The following is a 17,900-nucleotide window of genomic DNA, read 5'->3' as shown; positions in this document are numbered from 1 at the left end:
AAATAAGGCCCAATAGAAAACTACCACGTCGGATCCTACGTAAGATACGTAACAATCGTTACGTAAGTGTAGCATCTCTCTTTCGAAGGTGTCGTTTTTTAAGAATCTTTTTCGGAGTCTAGGTGTTGCCCCCATTGGTGGTGCTCTTGCTGCTGCAAGCCTCTCTTTCTTTCGACGGGACCTTTGTTTTCCTTTTTCTTCTTTTATATTTTGGTTGTGTGCACTCGTGATGTCTAGACTTGCTTTGGATATTATATCATTGAAGAGGCCGGGTGTAATTGACATCATTTTGGTATTGATATATTCCGTTGTCGAAAAAATTGAAAATGACGCACACAACTAGAATATACTATAACCAAACTTATAATCAACAGTATCGAACTGTATCAACATTAAACAGTACCGAACTATGGCGAATGTTCCTCGAAATCCCACGATGTGGACACAGGCGGTGGACCCAAACTGCATGCTAGCTACAGGCATACAGCTCAATTCTCACAAGTTGAATTCATCAACATCAAGTTTCATCACGAAAGTAAAGTTTTCATCACTAAAGTAAAGCAGGACACCCTAGCTAGCTAGCTACTTACGAGCTAGTCACAGACTATGAGTCGCCGTTTAAGCCGTGCGTCTGAACAAAGATCTGTATCTGAACTCACTGCATATTACGACTAACTTTCACACGGAGATGCACGTCCCTTCCATGTGACTAATCACTAATTACTGTATGTTTTGCTTGTACCACTCACTGCTCGCTTGTACTCTGGCCATGCTGACGCTGTGTCCATGAACCGGCCGGCGACACCGTTGGGCGCCGTGGCTGATTGGCTGCGCTGCAGCTGCGTCAACGTGGAGAAAATAGCGGGCTGCTCCAGAGAAAAATCTCCGCCATCGTCATCGCGTCCAGGCTCAGTGAGTGTCCACCGCGGGACGGCATGTACGCCGCCGGATCAATCGAGCTCGCTTCTATGGGCGGCGGCGGCGGCGGTGGCAAGGACGACAACGACCATGGAGCTGCGGGTGCCTCGACCGGACGAAATGGCGAACCGCACGAGAAATACATCTCGTCCATCATCGTCTCGTCGAGGCACATGCTCAAGTCCAGCAGGCTCGGCGACTGTCCGCCACCCGTGTCGTACGACGCCGGATCGCTCGGGCTCGCTTCCACGGGAGGCGGCGACTGCAAGGGCGACAACGACGGAGCAGCAGGGGCAGCTCCGCCGATGACCGTGCTGAAGGTCGAGGTCATGATTCTGTCCTCTAACTCGCCGTTCCCGCCGACGTGGAGGTGGCGGCGTGCATGATCAAAGTCGGCGCCGTTCCTTGTCGTAGTGCTCGTCGCGGGTACATTTGCATTGGTGATGTTCACGTTGGGAAACGCTTGGTGGCATGTGTGCTCGTTCAGGTAAATGACCTTGTACAATGGAGGACTGCCGATGCTGCTATCCTGCTGCTGCACCTGCTTCTTCGCCCTGCAGCCGCGCTCATGGCTATGCATGCATCGGAAGTACAACCTGCATTGCATATACAGGTAGAGAGTCGGTCGATCAGCTGGGCCACGCAAAGAACGTACGGGTACACGAATGTGAGGAACTGACGACGAGGATGTAATTATTGCCTGGTCCCAATCAAAATTATTGTACTGTATCTACATGTACCATCCTTTTTTGGACACCGGTACGCTGTTCACGAGCTTAATTAGCTATCTTGACGTTTTTGGCAAGTCGTTGGCATGGCGCATGCATGTCATTCGTTCCTGAAAGCGATTCATGCAACTTGCTCGCTGAGTTTAGATTCCATTGTACTCACTCAGATTGGCAGACTAGCAAATTCATTACTCTGAGGTGGCTTGGGCACCATGTTGCAGCTCCTAGGACGTAGGTGGCCAGTCTAGCTAGCGGGCGAGGCCGAAAATAAGGCACATGCATGCATGTTCATTTGCTACATATACTTATTCCGGGTAAGCAAATCCATATGTATTGAAAATAAGGCTACTCGTGGTCACTCACTCCGACACGTTTTCATATGTATTGAAAATGTATCTCATAGTCTTAACGTGTGGAAAGTCCTTATGTTTGTAAACATAACCATTGCTCAAACACTTATATACTATTCGTCCAACAATGTATGTGCTCCATTAATTTGTATTAGTTCTTGTTAGTGATGTACTTAAACAAAAAAGTAAATGGCTCTGTGATTTGGCTACAGTTGCGGTAAGTACCATGCATGATATTTGCGGATAAATAGGAGAACTCGCATCAAGAAAACAACTTCACCTTGCAAACTTCCTGTTCTTAATGTTCTTTTGCCCATATTTTTTCCATTTGTAACCATCCTTGTAAGGCTCGGCTGTAATCTCCTCTTCTTTACCTATTCTTGGGGGAGTAACCTCTTCCCCACTAAATTGGTTCATGGAAACAACAGAGTAAGGAAGCAGTGCTAATCGAGATGGATCAGTGTTAGTAAATCAGTAGTGCACCTGATGATCGCCGGAGTGGCCTGGCTGATGCTACCCTCCATGATCGCAGCCTCGGGCGCTGTCGCCCTGCCTTCCACCATCCTACCACTGTTGCCGGGGTTGAACATCGACAGAGACGCCCTGAACACCTGAGAAAGCTGTTGGCTTATGGCCACAGCCATCTCCTGGCAATGGCTATCGAGGAGGTGGCTGGGTTGGCTGAGCAAAGCCAGAAGCTTGGCGCTGAGATTGTAGCCGCGGCCGAGCTCCTCCCACAGCTTTCCTACGGCCTCTTGCTGAAATGCCATCCTGATCTCGTGAGTTGCAGGAGGTTACAGCAAGAGAGTGGATTTTCTTGAGCTGAGATGTAGCCACTCTGTTAGGAGGTTGTCAGTTTGTGGAGTACCTACCGATATTGGTGGAGCTAGTTTTATAGACGGACGCTCCTCTGCCGTCAGCCAACTACGTAATCGTTTAGAGGTTCCATTTCATCTTCTTTATCCACGTCCAGAGACGGTGTATTAAAAGAATCCAACCTTTACCAGGCAATTCTAAAATAAAATAACGAATCAACCTGTGATGGGATAGTTAGAGGGACAGTGGTATCCGAGCCCACCAGGGTTCAAGTCCACGATGCGCTTTTAGTGAAAGGAGACGTTCGCTCATAGTGGTAGGGTATGCGTGTGCGCGTTTATAGGAGTGAGTGTATGCGCGTATGTATGAGCACTTGCGTCTATACTGTGTTCAAATTTTTTTAAAAAAAATTCCAAGAATCTTTCAATCTATTGGGCTTTAGTCATGGCAGTACAAACAACAACAGAGGTAATAAATATTACAATCATGTTCGTGGACCGTCTAGCGACGACTACAAGCACTGGAGCAAGTCGAAGGCGCGCCTCCTTCATCGCCCCTCCCTCATTGGAGCCGGACAAACCTTGTTATAGTAGACAGTCAAGAATTCATCGTGCTAAGACCTCATAGGACCAGCGCACCTAAGCAACAATCATCACCGACGATGAAAGTCGTCGATCAGAAGGATCAAACTTGTAAACACTCAAACGAAGATGAATGAAGATCGGATCCAAACATATCCACCAAAGACTAGCACCGATCAATCCCGCGAGATCTGACGAAGACACGCTTCCACACGTCCTTCGACGATGCTAGACGCACCATTAAAACAAGGATAGAACTTAAAAGATATTATTCCTACTAAGAGACATCGCTGGATCACTCTCTCTTTCTCTCTCTCCAAAGCAGACTATGGTGTCTAGGTTAGACCATCTCCACCAATTACTGTGAGTTAATTCACCGGAGCAGACTATGGCGTCCCCAACAATTACTGTGAGTTAACTCATCGTAAAAGTGGTTTAAGGGGTGCCCATATAACCTAAGGGGAAGTTCACAGGTGAGGTCTTTTCTAAGTTTCCAAAAAAAATCTCTAAAAGTGATTTTTTGCGGTAACGCGACACCGGCACCGGGTTTCATCAGCGGCGTAGAGAGCAGAAGATGGTGGTCGACGGCAGCGGCCAGCGGTGGTCAGCGATGGCGGCGCAGCGGCAGATGCTGCCCAGCGACGCAGTGCGTATGGCGACGGCACGCTGCTGTGGCATTTTGTGGGAAGGGTCATCTCTAAAATATTTAGGAAGTTGGGCGGATTACACCAAATTCTTAAAAAAAACCGCGTTTATTTTGGGATCACTTGTGCTTCTTTTGTCCAACTTCCCCTAAACCAAAGATTTTACGGATATGAAAACCGTTGGCGATGCTCGTAGGCGAAGACATTGTATTACATTCACCTTCGTGCCAAACTCTGTTCACGTTCAGAGATATGTTTACGCTGATCATAATTGTCAAGGGTAGGGGCATTATTCGATTTTGCTGGTCCACGATCTGACAAGCGGGCCCACAGATTGATTTTCTTCGTCCTTGATATAGGTTGACGGGTGCGTCTTGTGGCATATGGTATATGCAGGTACGTACAAGAAAAATTATTAGGAAGGTTGACTGGTGTTGCTTTCTATACTAGAAATGTTCGGGATCTGCCTCCGGACTCCGGTCGTGTCAACACGTCGTCTCATGTATGTATAGTGTGATGCAAGGTTGATACAGGTAGTGCGAGTTGTTCCAGAACCTGCAATAAACATAGACCGCGGAAGCGTGTGCATTGATGTACTACGGTGACTCCCGGAAGAGACGTCGGACAGGGACGCCCTAGGATACACTGCGCGGAGCGGGTCAAGAGGAGACCAGGCAGATTATGATTTTTATCCTGCAGGATTATGGTACGGCTCCAGAGCTAATGCCCGATGCGAAGTTGACTACCTAACAAGAAGAAGCTGCTCGATCGTCTGACAGTCAAAGAGGGTGACCTCTGCCCTTGGATTGCCATTTTTATCAGACGACAATGCCCTTTAATTATGAGATATGCAAGAATATGTCACCATTAGTGCTACATTTTTATTTTATTTTTGCATATGAGAGCTGGATCATTTTCATGCTATATTTCTTGTCATAACGTGTGCTCCCTCTGTAACATTTTATAAGATGTTTTTAGAGTTCATTTTATAAGGTGTTTTTAGAGTCCAGTGTCAAACTCCGTATACTTCCTCTGTTTTTATTTAGTCTGTGTATTAGCTTTGATCAAACTTAATCTTTGTAAATTTTGACAATGTTTATAAACAAAAATATTAACATATACAATAACAAATCAATACCATTAAATTTAATATTGAATCTACTTTCACATCATATAGATATGTTATGGTATATGTTTATATTATTTTTCTATATACTTGGTCAAACTTTATGAAGTTTGACTTCAGTTAAACCTAATATGCAGATCAAATAAACGGAGAGAGTATTAAATACAGAGAAAGTACTATTTATGATCTTTGGACTAAGATATTAGTAGAGTGTAATAAAAGCCAGTTTTTCTATCTTCGTGTCTATGTTTCCAAAAAATTACAAAGTTATAAATCAAAATAAAATAAAATGCGTCGGTACAAGAAATGTGGGACCTAAGGCACCTGCCAAATCACGGCATGGGAGGAGCCCTATGGGCCCACATGGGTGCCCCATGCCCCCCACCCCTCCTCCTTGGGCCGCCTCGCTATGGTGGTAGAGATTCACAAAGGTGTAACGCCTCGGCCAAACCCACCGATTCCTGGGTGTTACATCTGGATTTAGACTGGTCCTACAGACCAACACTACTCTTTTCTGTGCATTTTGTCCCCACTAGTGCGCAACTGAGACATTACAAGAAATATGTCAACTAGTGACCTTCTGTCAGTGACCCTGTAAGAATTGGTCATAGATCTATGACCATTTTAGACCAATTGGTCAAAAGCTGTTCGGGGGGCTCCAAACCCTAAACTATAACGACCATTTTGGTCAGAAAGGTCGTAATTTCCTTACACGAAATGGTCATAAAGCAGATAGCACTGGTCTGCTGCCTTACTTCTAGCTGATCATGACTAATATAGATGGTCATAACCTTGTAAATTGTGGTGGGTTGCTATGACTAGGCGCGACCTCATCAGTTTTGCCTATGTGTCATGTCCATGTGGCGGTTTTTGCCCTAGGTTATGAAGCAACCTATATTTCTGCCATTCCCAAAATTCCCAAAACAATCTCATAAATTCTTTGGGTCATATCTTCATCAAATATGTAAAAATCCTTCCTTGCCTAGTTCAAAACTAATTCAACAATATTCATTTTCTTATTCTGTTCACAACAACACTTTATGAAGGAAGTGCTATTTATATATTCTTGATTGCCCTTGGATTTTTTGGGCACTCTTTCCTATCCAAATAATTACCGCATGACAAAATTCAGCTCCATTTGCCTAGCAAATCTTCCTCGGCAAATTTCCAAAGTTTTTGTCCACCTAGAAGCATTGTGAAGGAAGTACCTTTTTTATATATCGAAATGACATGAAATTTTTACAGTTCCTTCATATGCCCAAATTATCACCCTCCTCCAAATTTTAGCTCAGTCAAATCATCTATGTGAGCCCATGTTCAATTTATATTTTATGGCCAAATTGGCATGTTGCAAAGCAAGTGTTATCTAGACCCCTCCTATTACCCTCAAATTTTTTGGGCACTCTTCCATACCAAAATCATTTCCACATGATAATATTCAGCTCAATTTTCCTAGTAAATCTTTCTCAGGAAATTTCCAAAGTTTCTACCTCGAGAGAAGATTTGTGAAGTAAGTACTGGCTAGGCTTACCCAAATGATCTGAAAATTTACCAGCGCATGACCATACCTATGTAACTTACCTACACCAATTTTGAGATCATTTCATTCATCCAATCTCTCTCACTAGTTTTCCTAAGTTTCTGTCCATAGAAGAGCATTGTGAAGGAAGTACTACTTTGGCATGTCCAAATGGTATCAATTTTCTAAAATGATTTCCTATGCCCAAATAACCATCCTCCACCAAATTTCAGCTCAATCCATTCATTATTTTGAGCCCAGCTTCAACATTCATTTTTTCGTCCAGCGTGGTACTTTGCAAAGCAAGTACCACCTAGGATCCTCCTTTTGAGCTAAAAATTTGTGAAGACATTCTCCTTAGTAGATGATCATCCTCAGCCAAAACTCACGCCCATTGGCCATGTGCATTTCCCGTACTACTAATCAAACACTTGGCTGCTAATTCATCTTTGAGCATAGGTCAGTCTCCTCGTGAGATTCTTCTGTTGTAATTTTATTCCTAGCACCTACCTGGGGAGTGCCCAACCCACTAGACATGCCTAGGCCTCCCAGAACGCATGTCAACGCCAAGGTCATGCGGTGACCACGCGGCGGGCATGCGAGTTTACGCACTTTGGAGGTGGGGCCCTGGGCCACATCCAAACCTCGACGTATCGCCACCAAACCATGTATTTATGATTAAATAGATACTTATGTAACTAGAAATGATTTTTGGAAAAAATAAAGAGCAAACAATAAGGTAGATGCAGTTCAAAATTGACCCGCTTCCTAATGAATCGGCAGAAATTTGTCTTTTTCACAAGTGGTGGATCAAAACTTTTGACACCAAACCATTTTGTAAATTATGCATTAAATATGGCCTAATATTTTATAAAAATGATTTGATAAAATTTTGCAACAAATATATGGTAGTTCCTTCACAAAAAAACTCATTTTGGGCATTCAAAAAATGGAAAATGAATTTTTCGTGCAAAGAAAAATGAAAACTCCCTTAGGCAACATTGTTTGGAATTCTAAGATGCACCCTTGTGCACAATATGAGATCATTTGAACAAACTATGCCATGAATGTGGCCATAAGTTTGATCATTTGGCTTGAAAGCCCTGAATCTTCACGCATGATACCTCATTTCTGAGAACATTTTTTTAAAAATAATTGCCGTATTACAAGTTTGTTATTTTTTCTAGAAACTTGGTCACATATAATGACACAATGCGAAGGTTTCCCAATTTTTTGATTTTTTTTTGAATTTTTTATGTCCGTTTCGAAATGCGATGAAAACGACGGGTTTGACCGTTCCTAGCTAGTGGTTGAATCTTGGAAAACTTTTGATGTTTCTCTGATTAAATAGATACTTATGTATCTAGAAATGATTTTTTGAAAAAATAAAGAGCAAACTATGAGGTAGCTGCAGTTCAAATTTGACCCGCTTCCTACTGAATCGGTGAGAATTTGTCTTTTTCACCAGAGGTGGATCGACACCTAACCATTTGGTCAATTGTGAATCAAATATAGCCTAGTATTTTAGAAAAATGATTTGGTCCAATTTTATAACAAATATATGGTAGGTCCTTCACAAAAAAGACTCAATTCGGGCACTCGGAAAATGGAAAATGAATTTTCCGTGCAAAGAAAATAAAAAGTCCCTTAGGAAACTTTGTTTGTAATTCCAAGATGCACCCTTGTGCATGATATTAGATCATTTGAACAAACTATGCCATGAATGTGGCCATAAGTTTGATCATTTGACTTGAAAGCCATGAATCTTCACGCATGATAGCTCATTTCTGATAACACTTTTTTAAAATAATTGCCGTATTACAAGTTTATTATTTTTTCTGGAAACTTGGTCACATATAATGACACAATGCGAAGGTTTTCCATTTTTTGATTTTATTTGAATTTTTTATGCCCGTTTCAAAATGCGGTCAAAAAGGCGGGCTTGACCGTTCCTAACTAGTGGTTGAATCTTGGAAAACTTTTGATGTTTATCTGATTAAAGAGATACTTATGTACCTATAAATGATTTTTGGAAAAAATAAATAGCAAACTATGAGGCGGCTACAGTTCAAATTTGACCCGCTTCCTACTGAATCGGCGGAAATTTGTCTTTTTCACCACGATTGTGAATCAAATATGGCCTAGTATTTTAGAAAAATGATTTGGTCTAATTTTGCAACAAATATATGGTAGGTCGTTCACAAAAAAACTCATTTCGGGCACTCGTAAAATGGAAAATGAATTTTCTGTGCAAAGAAAGTGTAAACTTCCTTACGAAACATTGTTTGGAATTAAAAGATGCACCTTTGTGCACAATGCAAAATCATTTGAACAAATTTTCATTCAAATTTTCCCCCGCTTCCTACTGAATGGGGTGAAATTTGTTTTTTTATAAGAGGTGGATCAAAAGCTTTTGACATGTAACTATTTGGTCAATTTTACATAAAATCTAGTCTAATATTTTTGAAAAATGGAGTTGTGCTATTTTGGAACAAATATTTGGTAGCTTCTTCAAAAAAAAACTTTTTATGCACTCGAAAAATAGAAAATCATCTTTTTGTGCAAAGAAAATGAAAGCCGTCGAACTATGGCATCGTTTGCCATTCTAAGATGCACACTTATGAAAAAAACGAGATCATTTTGACAAACTATGTCATTGTTATGTTTAAAAAAATTCAAAGTTTTGGGTTCAAAATTTTGAAATTCAAGTGCGAGATAGCCGGCCAATGAGACGTGAGGAACCGCTTTCATGCGGATCACCAAATTGGACGCAATCTGAGCCATCCATCACACATCCATCCAACGGTGGAGCTTCTCCAAAGAATCAAAAACCCTAACCCACCCACGCACCCTCCCCCCGACCCCCGCCCGCCGCCACCCCCACTCACCCACTCCCCCTCCCCTCGGTCCCCCAGATCCATCCTCTCCTCTCCCGCAACCCCAAACCCGGCCCCGCCGCCGATCTCCACTCCCCCAAACCCAGCCCCAGCCCCGCCGGCGACCTCCGCCTTCCACTCCACCCTCTCCTTCTCTCCACGCCGAAACCCTAGATCGACACCATGGCAACCCCCCTTCCACCCCCACCGCTGACCCACCCTCTCCCTCTACCTCTCCCCTCGATCCCCAGATCCATCCTAGCGCTCGGTCGCGCCGCTCTGTGCTCCATGGCCGGCACCGTATCCTCTCACGCTTGCTCCGCTCCGCTCCTTCCTCCCATCAGTTCGGATCCGGTGCGCGCGTCCCCAACCCCTGATGGCTCTCACGCCGCACCCGCCACTCCAGCTCCGCACGCCCCCCTTCCCCCCCCCCCCCCCCCCCCCCCCCCCCCCCCCCCGCGGTCGCCGCGGCCCACCAGCGCCGTGCGCTCCTCTCGCCGCGCCGCACTCATTCCTGCCATTGCTGCACCGGCGCCGGCGTGGGGGTAAGGTGTGGGCGAGGCGGGCGTACCCGTACGACGAGATCGAGCCGAGGTGGCAGGCGCGCTGGGAGGAGCACCGCACGTTCCGCACCCCGGACGCCTCCAGGCCCAAGGGCTACATCCTCGGCATGTTCCCTTACCCAAGGTACCCATCCAAGCGCCTCTCCTCTCCGGCTCCCCGTATGGAATTCTTCATCGAATTACTCGAGTCGCCTATGAATACGTGGCTACCTAGCCACAGATTTGTGTTTGAGTTGTGTATATAAGAATAATGGATGGTTCTGCAGTTTTAGTTTCTTCACCAGTGTGTGTGCATTCACAATTTTGTGCTCGAGTCATAGTTTCCTTTTCCTCTCCTCCTTTTCAGGTTCGGTTCAAATAGGTGCTTGACTGTGATTTGTGAATGGGGGTGATTGGCGCAAACTAGGGAGTGAGCGATCGATCTTTTAGATTACCTCCTTGCACAGAGCACGGTCAGCGTCAGTTGGGGTCGAAATTGCTGTCACGGCAATAGTTTCCGGATAGCTCCTCGGCTAGGTGTATCTATTATATAACAACATGGCAATCAGATAATGTCATTCTATCAGTCCACACTCCACAGGCTGACATATATCACTTCCAGTAATCTGATAATTATACTCTGGATGGGATAATGTGCTATAGTGCTACAGTTAGGCAATCTGTGAATTGATAGGGTTGTGATGTTGATGCCACACAAAATTAGTGGGGCATGCACATTGTGTAAGTTAATTTTTCAGAGGGACTATGGAACCACACATCTGAATTCTGAAACCATCACAACTTTGTATGATAATTCAGACCAAAACCAACCTTGGTTCCACTTGCTACCCAGTAACTCAAAGTTGCTCTGGGCTTTTAGTATCGTGGTGAGACTATATGTGCTGCATCAACGCGTTAAATGCATGGCAGCACATTTGAACGTTGTGTCCTATTGTGTTACATTAGTCATAGTTTCGTTACAGATATTTCAGTGCCACTGTTTCCACAATCGTCGCATCTTCTGAAATAGAGTGATTGGTTTGAATTCAAGTGCAGAATATAGGCAAATGGGTGCTAGCTGTACATATTAATTGCCTCCGTTCAGTGTCGATTTCTTCAGTGTACTACTGCTAGTGTCGATTGATGCATTGGTTTGAGTTTGATTTAGTCAGGCAGGTTTAGTAATTCATTTTTTAGATTAATTTGACATGGGTTTGCTGAACTATGTAATACTCCCTCTGTCTAAAAATATAAAATGTCTTTTGGTCTAAATATTATCCAGTACTATTGCCTACATGCTTCTAGCGACTGATGCTTTTAATTTTGCTCAGTTTTTATGCTTCAGATCGCTTCCTCCATGACACCCCGATCCGGGCGGCGGCAACAGCGATGGCATCGACAATCGAGTGTGCCTAACTCTGCATCTATAACTGGCCTGTCTTCTTTGGACGGTCAGCTGCTTCCTCCCCACATTGAAATCTCGACCCCTTTCTTATTGATGGACTCGTTGACTGATTCGTATGTGCGTGGATGCAGGGTGCAGGTGCTCTACTACGCGCTACTCCGAACGGGTCACCTGGACAGATGTTTTGCTTGTTTTTGAGCTACTACCACTTTTTGAGCTACTGCCACTTGTTTTTGTCGGTAATCTGAGCACTTGTTAGTTTAGTCAGGTAGGAGATTAGAGTGAAATGATCATGTAGGAGGTCCTGGACGATGATGTGCAAACAATTATTTTCTCTAGCATTAGTATGTCAAATTTGTCTAAGTTAGTACATGAGGATTCTGCTAGCTGACATACTAATGTTGGTCAATGAGTGATGCTTCATAGCGGACAACTACTGGTTTTAATATGCAAAAAACAACAGTGCTAGAGATGCTATGTAATAATTAATGTGTACTTGTTGAAAGTTCTTGCTTATATTAGTGTCTCTTATTTCTTTTCTAATTAATGTCTCTCATTTTTGTTCTAGTTAATGTGTAACTGAGAATGAACATACTTCTCTCTTTTTAGACTGCTAGATTGCACAAGTTGAACGATCTGCTCTAGTTTAAACAAGTTGGGATACATCAATATAATAGGACTTTGTTTGCACTTCACCTAGCTTGTAACCAATATCCTTATTGCTAATTTACCTCAAGTTTATCTAACATGGTTGAAATGAGCGCTGTAAAGTTTCATGTCTAAGCTCAATTTTATCCTAAGTCCTAAAGTAATTATTTTGGTTACATCATAGTTTGCTGAGAATATTAACTTGAACATTGTATGTATGCCCTGATGCATGTACACACACGGCATCAAATATTGAGCTGCAGCGAAACAACCTGGAGCTAGAGAACATCAAGGATAAGATCAAGGAAGTTCTTGCCTTGTTGGCAACATTGTGAGGTTCATGCATCATTAGGATTGCTTGAGTGATCTCAGTACTGTCATTGTGATGTTCCTAACCTCCCTCTTTTCGCTATCCAGATCATGACCAAGCATGACAAGAAGGGAGGCTCGTCAACCACCTACCAGCACACCTATCATGACCGATGATGAGACGCTGAAGGTGCGCTTCTTGTTTGTACATTCCTTGCTTGGTTGGTGTCATGGAGATATGCACGTGCCATGTGTTGTACGACCTCTTTGTTTTTGTTTCTTGTCATATGTACTTATCTGTTGGCTTGTCCCTGATGTAATACCCACATGGACTATCATATTGGTGGTTGGCTAACGAATTGCATTGCAAATATACTGTTCTTCATCGCCTAATGCTTTTGGTTGCCGATAACAGGACCTATAGTTAGTAAACCTGTAATTAGCAAGTTATGTTTATGGTCTATCATGCTGAAATACAAAAAATGTTTTGTGTCACATGCTTAACAGACTTTGAACTATATACCTAGTTTGGCTGTAGAGAAAAATGCACCTGGTTGTTGAACACATTGAACTATTCGGCCTACCTACTCAAACTACCATCAGTATCCAACAAACGGCTATGGAAATAATTTTTTCCATCAATCCTTTGTTTTAAACAAGTATTAATATTTTGGCATGACAAAAAGTTGCAAATTCTGATGATGGTTTATGTTCCTTCTTTTAGGTTACGAGAGATGATGCTGGAGAGATGCCCTTCCTGTAGGTCTGCACATAAGCGGAAGTTCCTGGGTATGCAAGATTTGATGGTTAAAATGGTTGATGTGATGTGAATGAGTGTATGGAAACTGGTTGTTGTGATGTGAATGACTGTATGTAGTTTCACGTGTTCTGTTCTGTATAGCATATTGTAATAAACTTATTTTAGCTGTTATTTGAAGATTTTCATATGCTTTCTCTCTTCTGTCTATTTGATATATACATATATATTGCTTATTAATAAGCTGTGAAAAATCTGACATTTGGGACCCATCTGTAAATTGGAGCTGGGAAAAAAGCTGGAAATAAAAAATAAATTTACTACAAAATGTTGTGCGCTAGAAAATAAAAAGGCCAAATTGTAGGCCAGGCCCATGTAGCTAACCAAAATTAACATAAAATACATATATTAAAAGGGCTTGCCTAAACAAATACATGGGCCGAACTACTGGGTCAGACCCATGTAGCTAATAAAAGCACATGAAAAAAATACATTAAAAAGGCCGAATTGTTGGGCTAGGTCCATGTAGAAAATCGAGTTGGACCGGGCTGATTCTTGTGCCACATCAGATTGCCACGTCGGATGCCTACATGGCCTGAGGAGGCTGCTAGTGACCAAAACAAAACAATAGGCATGTTTTGGTCGTAAACGTCTACGACCTTCTCTGTACCTTCTCACAGAGAAGGTCGTTAATTTTAGTTTACGACCGCCAGCTTTTGACCTTCTGTTTTTAGTCACAAAAAGGTCGCAAATGAAAAATAATGACCAATAGTCAAGGTCACAAGTTGATATATTTCTTGTAGTGGATCAACTTCCTAGTCAACCATCCATCCTTAAATAGCCCCAAGCCAAGCACGCTTAACTTTGAGATTCCTTTCAGATGGGCTCTCAGAAAAGAAGGTCCATCTTATTTCTATGAATAGTTAATGTCGGTGTCAAAACCGGTGGATCTCGGGTAGGGGGTCCCGAACTGTGCATCTAGGCCGGATAGTAACAGGAGGCAAGGAACACGATGTTTTACCCAGGTTCGGGCCCTCTTGATGGAGGTAAAACCCTACGTCCTGCTTGATTAATATTGATGATATGGGTAGTACAAGAGTAGATCTACCACGAGATCAAGGAGGCTAAACCCTAGAAGCTAGCCTATGGTATGATTGTTGTATGATGAAGTTGTCCTACGGACTAAAACCCTCCGGTTTATATAGACACCGGAGAGGGTTAGGGTTACACAAAGTCGGTTACAATGGTAGGAGATCTTGAATATCCGCATCGCCAAGCTTGCCTTCCACGCCAAGGAAAGTCCCATCCGGACACGGGACGAACTGTTCAATCTTGTATCTTCATAGTCCTGGAGTCCGGCTGAAGGTATAGTCCGGCTACCCGAACACCCCCTAATCTAGGACTCCCTCAGTAGCCCCCGAACCAGGCTTCAATGGCGACGAGTCCGGCGCGCAGATTGTCTTCGGCATTGCAAGGCGGGTTCTTCTCCAAATTCCGTGTACCTGCTAAATAATGTCCGATTTTCGTAATGTAGCGCACCTTGGCTTCCACGCCAATAATGGCCATCTTCCACGTGTCAAACAAATGCGAAAAGTCGGGGTGTTTTTACATTCACACCCCTAGCCGCATAAACGAGCCGCCTATTTAATGGGATGGGGATTCAGATCCAAACCACACCTTCTTCTCCCCGCGAGTAATCATCAGAGCGCCTCCAACAAAGGTCCATTCCAACATGGCCAGCCGTCGCGGCTCCTCCCCTCGCCCTTCCAGTCCTAAACCTGGAGACTGGGAGAGGTGCTCCATCCCGCACAGCGAGCTAGTGTCGCTTCAGGTCAAGGGATTTCTCCCTCAGGCCTATATGGTCCCGGTCCGAGCCGGACTCGCCACCTATAATGGTGGAGAGCAAGCGGAGAGCACCCCCAATCCCTCCAAAGGAGAGCGGGTGTGCCTCGTCCCTTATCTAATAAGAGGACTTGGATTTCCAATTCATCCATTTCTCCGTGGGCTTCTGGAGTTCTACGGCCTCCAGCTGCACAATCTCACACTCGCCTCTATATTGCATATCGCGGGCTTCGTCGCCCTTTGCGAGCTATTCTTGGGTGTTGAGGCTCATTTCGCGTTGTGGAAGAGGTTATTCTGCTTGGTGCCCCGCTCTCAAGAGGGGTCTATATATCAAGTGGGCGGAGCCGAAGTGTGGCGTATCGCCGGGACCAGATATCTATCCGGAACCCCAAAGAAGGCATCCGAGGACTGGCCTTCGGAATGGTTTTATATAGATGATGTCCCACTGCCGGATCCTATCCGGGTCGGTCTCCCCGAATTCAATAGTGCTCCCTTAAAGAAACGCCTAAGCTGGCGTCCGTGGAGCTCTCAGAGAGAAGGCGACAGGGACGTCCTTCTCCTGATGGGTCGGATAAGACTATTTGATCATTCCGGACTAACCATGATTGGAGTCATGGCCGTATGCATTATGCGGGGGGTGCAGCCGCTTCAATATAGAGGCCACCCCATGTGGGATTTTAACGGGGAGGATGACGCCACCCGTTACGGTCGTAAGGGGCCAGCCTCAGCTGCCGCTCTAGTAAAGATCTTATCCTCTTTGTACAAGGGAGAAGAGGAGGAATTCCTCCGCGTCAACCCGCAAGGCGGATTTACTATGTACAACCCTCCGAGTTGGGTAAGTGGACAATTGTGCTTACCCATCCGTTTTATATTCCCATGATTAAATATGTAGTCTAACGATTTCAACGCAGGAACTGCGTCAGGAAGTAAAGGATATAAACAGCCGTCCCCCACAGCTCGAGGATCCGGAACGGTCCCTCGATCCGGACTCCGAAGAGGATCTGGACATATCGGTGGAGCTGATTGACGGGGTGTTTCATCAGCTAAGCAAGGACAATACCTTGGTGGCCATTACGGCTGATTACCCAGGGTTAATCCCGGCCTCCCAGGTAACAGAGAGCGGAGTCTCATCCCCTTGAGAAGGAATACATTCTCACGCATTTCAGTTTTCCTGACAACGACCGTGTTTTGCAGGGGAGGTTTCCGAGGCGGGAGGCCGAACCTGCAGCGGCTAGCCAACGAGGGGCCGCAGGGCCCCGTGGGGTAAAAAGGAATGTAGTCCGGACATAGACGTCGGTGCAAAGGTATAGCGCACCCTCTTTTTCCCTGGTGTTATTCCTTCAGGGCATATTAACGTTCGTGCTATCTTCATGACGAAGAGACCTCGCCGGACTATATCCGGAGAGGTTGCCAATCGTGCCTCCACCAGCCAGGCTCCAACGCCTAGCCCGGAAGCGGAAGCGAACACAAGGCGCGCACCGGACGCTCCTCCGACAGAGGATGCGGACAGGCTGTCTGCCACCAATTCCGAGGTGGAGAGTGCCATGAACCACAGGCGTCGCCGGACAGTTCTCTGCGACACTTGTTTCTCCCAAGAGGCATTAGATGCCTTCAATTCGGGAGATGCCTACCTCCGTGCCGCTCAAAATGGTCTAGCCAGAGCCACGGAGCAATATGTAAAAGACATACGGGTAAGAAAATTTTGGTAAATATATATATATACCAGTAGCCCCCGAGACTTGAAACAGTTAGAGTAACTGATTTAAGGATCATTTTTTATGCAGGTTCTTACAGAGAAGAATACCGTACTGTCCCAGGAGCTGGAAGAGTGCAAAGCCCAACTGGAGGCCGCACTAGCCGCGGCAGGGGAGCCCAAAGAGACCCCCTCTGGTAAGATATACTTCGAAAGATTAGTATTTTGCAAAGTGCGGCGTGGGTGTAAATCTGACAAATCATATTGCAGATGGCGCCGGACTGGATCCGGAGAGGCAACAACTCTTACGCCGGCTAAAGGCCGGTGAGAGTATGCTGACAAGGGTGAGGCGGGAGAAGAATGATCTTCAGGATGCCAACACCAAGCTGGACGTTGAGCTTAAAGATGTTCGTGGCCAGCTGTCGGACTCTACTAAGGAGAATCAACGGCTTCGACGCGGCATATTTAGTAAGTGCTTAAGCAAATCTTTGAAAGAGAAGAGTTCGGCGAGGAAGTCGACTAACAGAGTAATGTCTATAGGTATGCTAACGGGTCGTCCTGCAGAGGAGATGCCCGGTTCTACGGGTGACCATCTTCCCGAGCTCTCGCAACCGCACGAGCGAGTTCGTCAGGCGATGCGAGGCGTTGCCCAAGCCTTATGGCCTTCCCACTCCATGCCCGAGGGCCTTGGAGAGCTTTCAGAGAAGCTTAAGGGAGCTCGGCGGCGCTTCCGGTTGTGGAAGATATCGGCCTGCCGACAAGGCGCTAGGGAGGCCTGGGCCATGGTGAAGACGCGGTACACGAAGTCTGACCCAAACCACATGGCCGAGGTCGGACCTGTGGGGCCTGACGGGAAGGAGATCCCTGTAAGCTTAGTGTACGGCCAAGTAGAATTGGCCGCAAAGTATTCCCAGTAGGACTATAAGTTAGACAGCCTGTTAGATGGTATTGAAGAGGAATACAATCAGTCAGAGTGACTATGTAATTTTTAATTGACATGTGTAATGCCTTCTAGCCGGATTGTAGATCGTTTGTCGTTGCCGACCTTTTCGCTTCAACCTCAGGACCTGACGGTCCGGAGTGTGTCCGAATACCCTACCGGTTATGTAAGAACCGGGGTATGCATGGAGACCAAGCGTAGGGGTC

General features: G+C 45.0%; 1 protein-coding gene and 1 long non-coding RNA gene across 3 annotated transcripts; one reads left to right on the top strand and one right to left on the bottom strand.

The window, feature by feature from the left end:
• Nucleotides 1-844: 844 nt before the first annotated feature.
• Nucleotides 845-2,766, bottom strand: LOC147980578 (putative WRKY transcription factor 70). The gene is made up of 3 exons (XM_087516918.1): nt 2,480-2,766; nt 2,277-2,399; nt 845-1,514 (listed from the first exon to the last, which is right to left on the bottom strand). Exons 1-3 carry the CDS (start codon nt 2,764-2,766, stop codon nt 845-847), a joined length of 1,080 nt encoding a protein of 359 aa, XP_087373044.1.
• A 7,255-nt stretch (nt 2,767-10,021) lies between these two features.
• Nucleotides 10,022-13,498, top strand: LOC125506457 (uncharacterized). 2 transcript variants are annotated; one of them, XR_015599802.1, is made up of 5 exons: nt 10,022-10,245; nt 11,446-11,551; nt 11,637-12,489; nt 12,571-12,652; nt 13,187-13,498. It is a non-coding gene; the product is annotated as an uncharacterized LOC125506457 (long non-coding RNA). The 2 variants fall into 2 exon arrangements; XR_007282665.2 differs by having other exon boundaries at nt 11,432-11,551; nt 13,187-13,497.
• The last annotated feature ends 4,402 nt before the right edge of the window (nt 13,499-17,900 follow it).

The sequence above is a fragment of the Triticum urartu genome, chromosome 3A (genome assembly GCF_056163025.1).
Source record: "Triticum urartu cultivar PI428250 chromosome 3A, HENAU_Tu73, whole genome shotgun sequence".
NCBI classification, from domain to species: Eukaryota; Viridiplantae; Streptophyta; class Magnoliopsida; order Poales; family Poaceae; genus Triticum; species Triticum urartu.
The sequence above is the reverse complement of the archived record's forward strand: the minus strand, read 5'-3'. Positions and strand labels throughout refer to the sequence as shown.

Coding starts and splice junctions, on each gene's coding strand:
- LOC147980578 (XM_087516918.1), bottom strand. CDS start 2,766: ATGGCATTTCAGCAAGAGGCCGTAGGAAAGCTGTGGGAGGAGCTCGGC. Junction 2,400..2,479: donor GCCACTCCGGCGATCATCAG/GTGCACTACTGA, acceptor GAACCAATTTAG/TGGGGAAGAGGTTACTCCCC. Junction 1,515..2,276: donor AAGAACAGGAAGTTTGCAAG/GTGAAGTTGTTT, acceptor TATGCAATGCAG/GTTGTACTTCCGATGCATGC.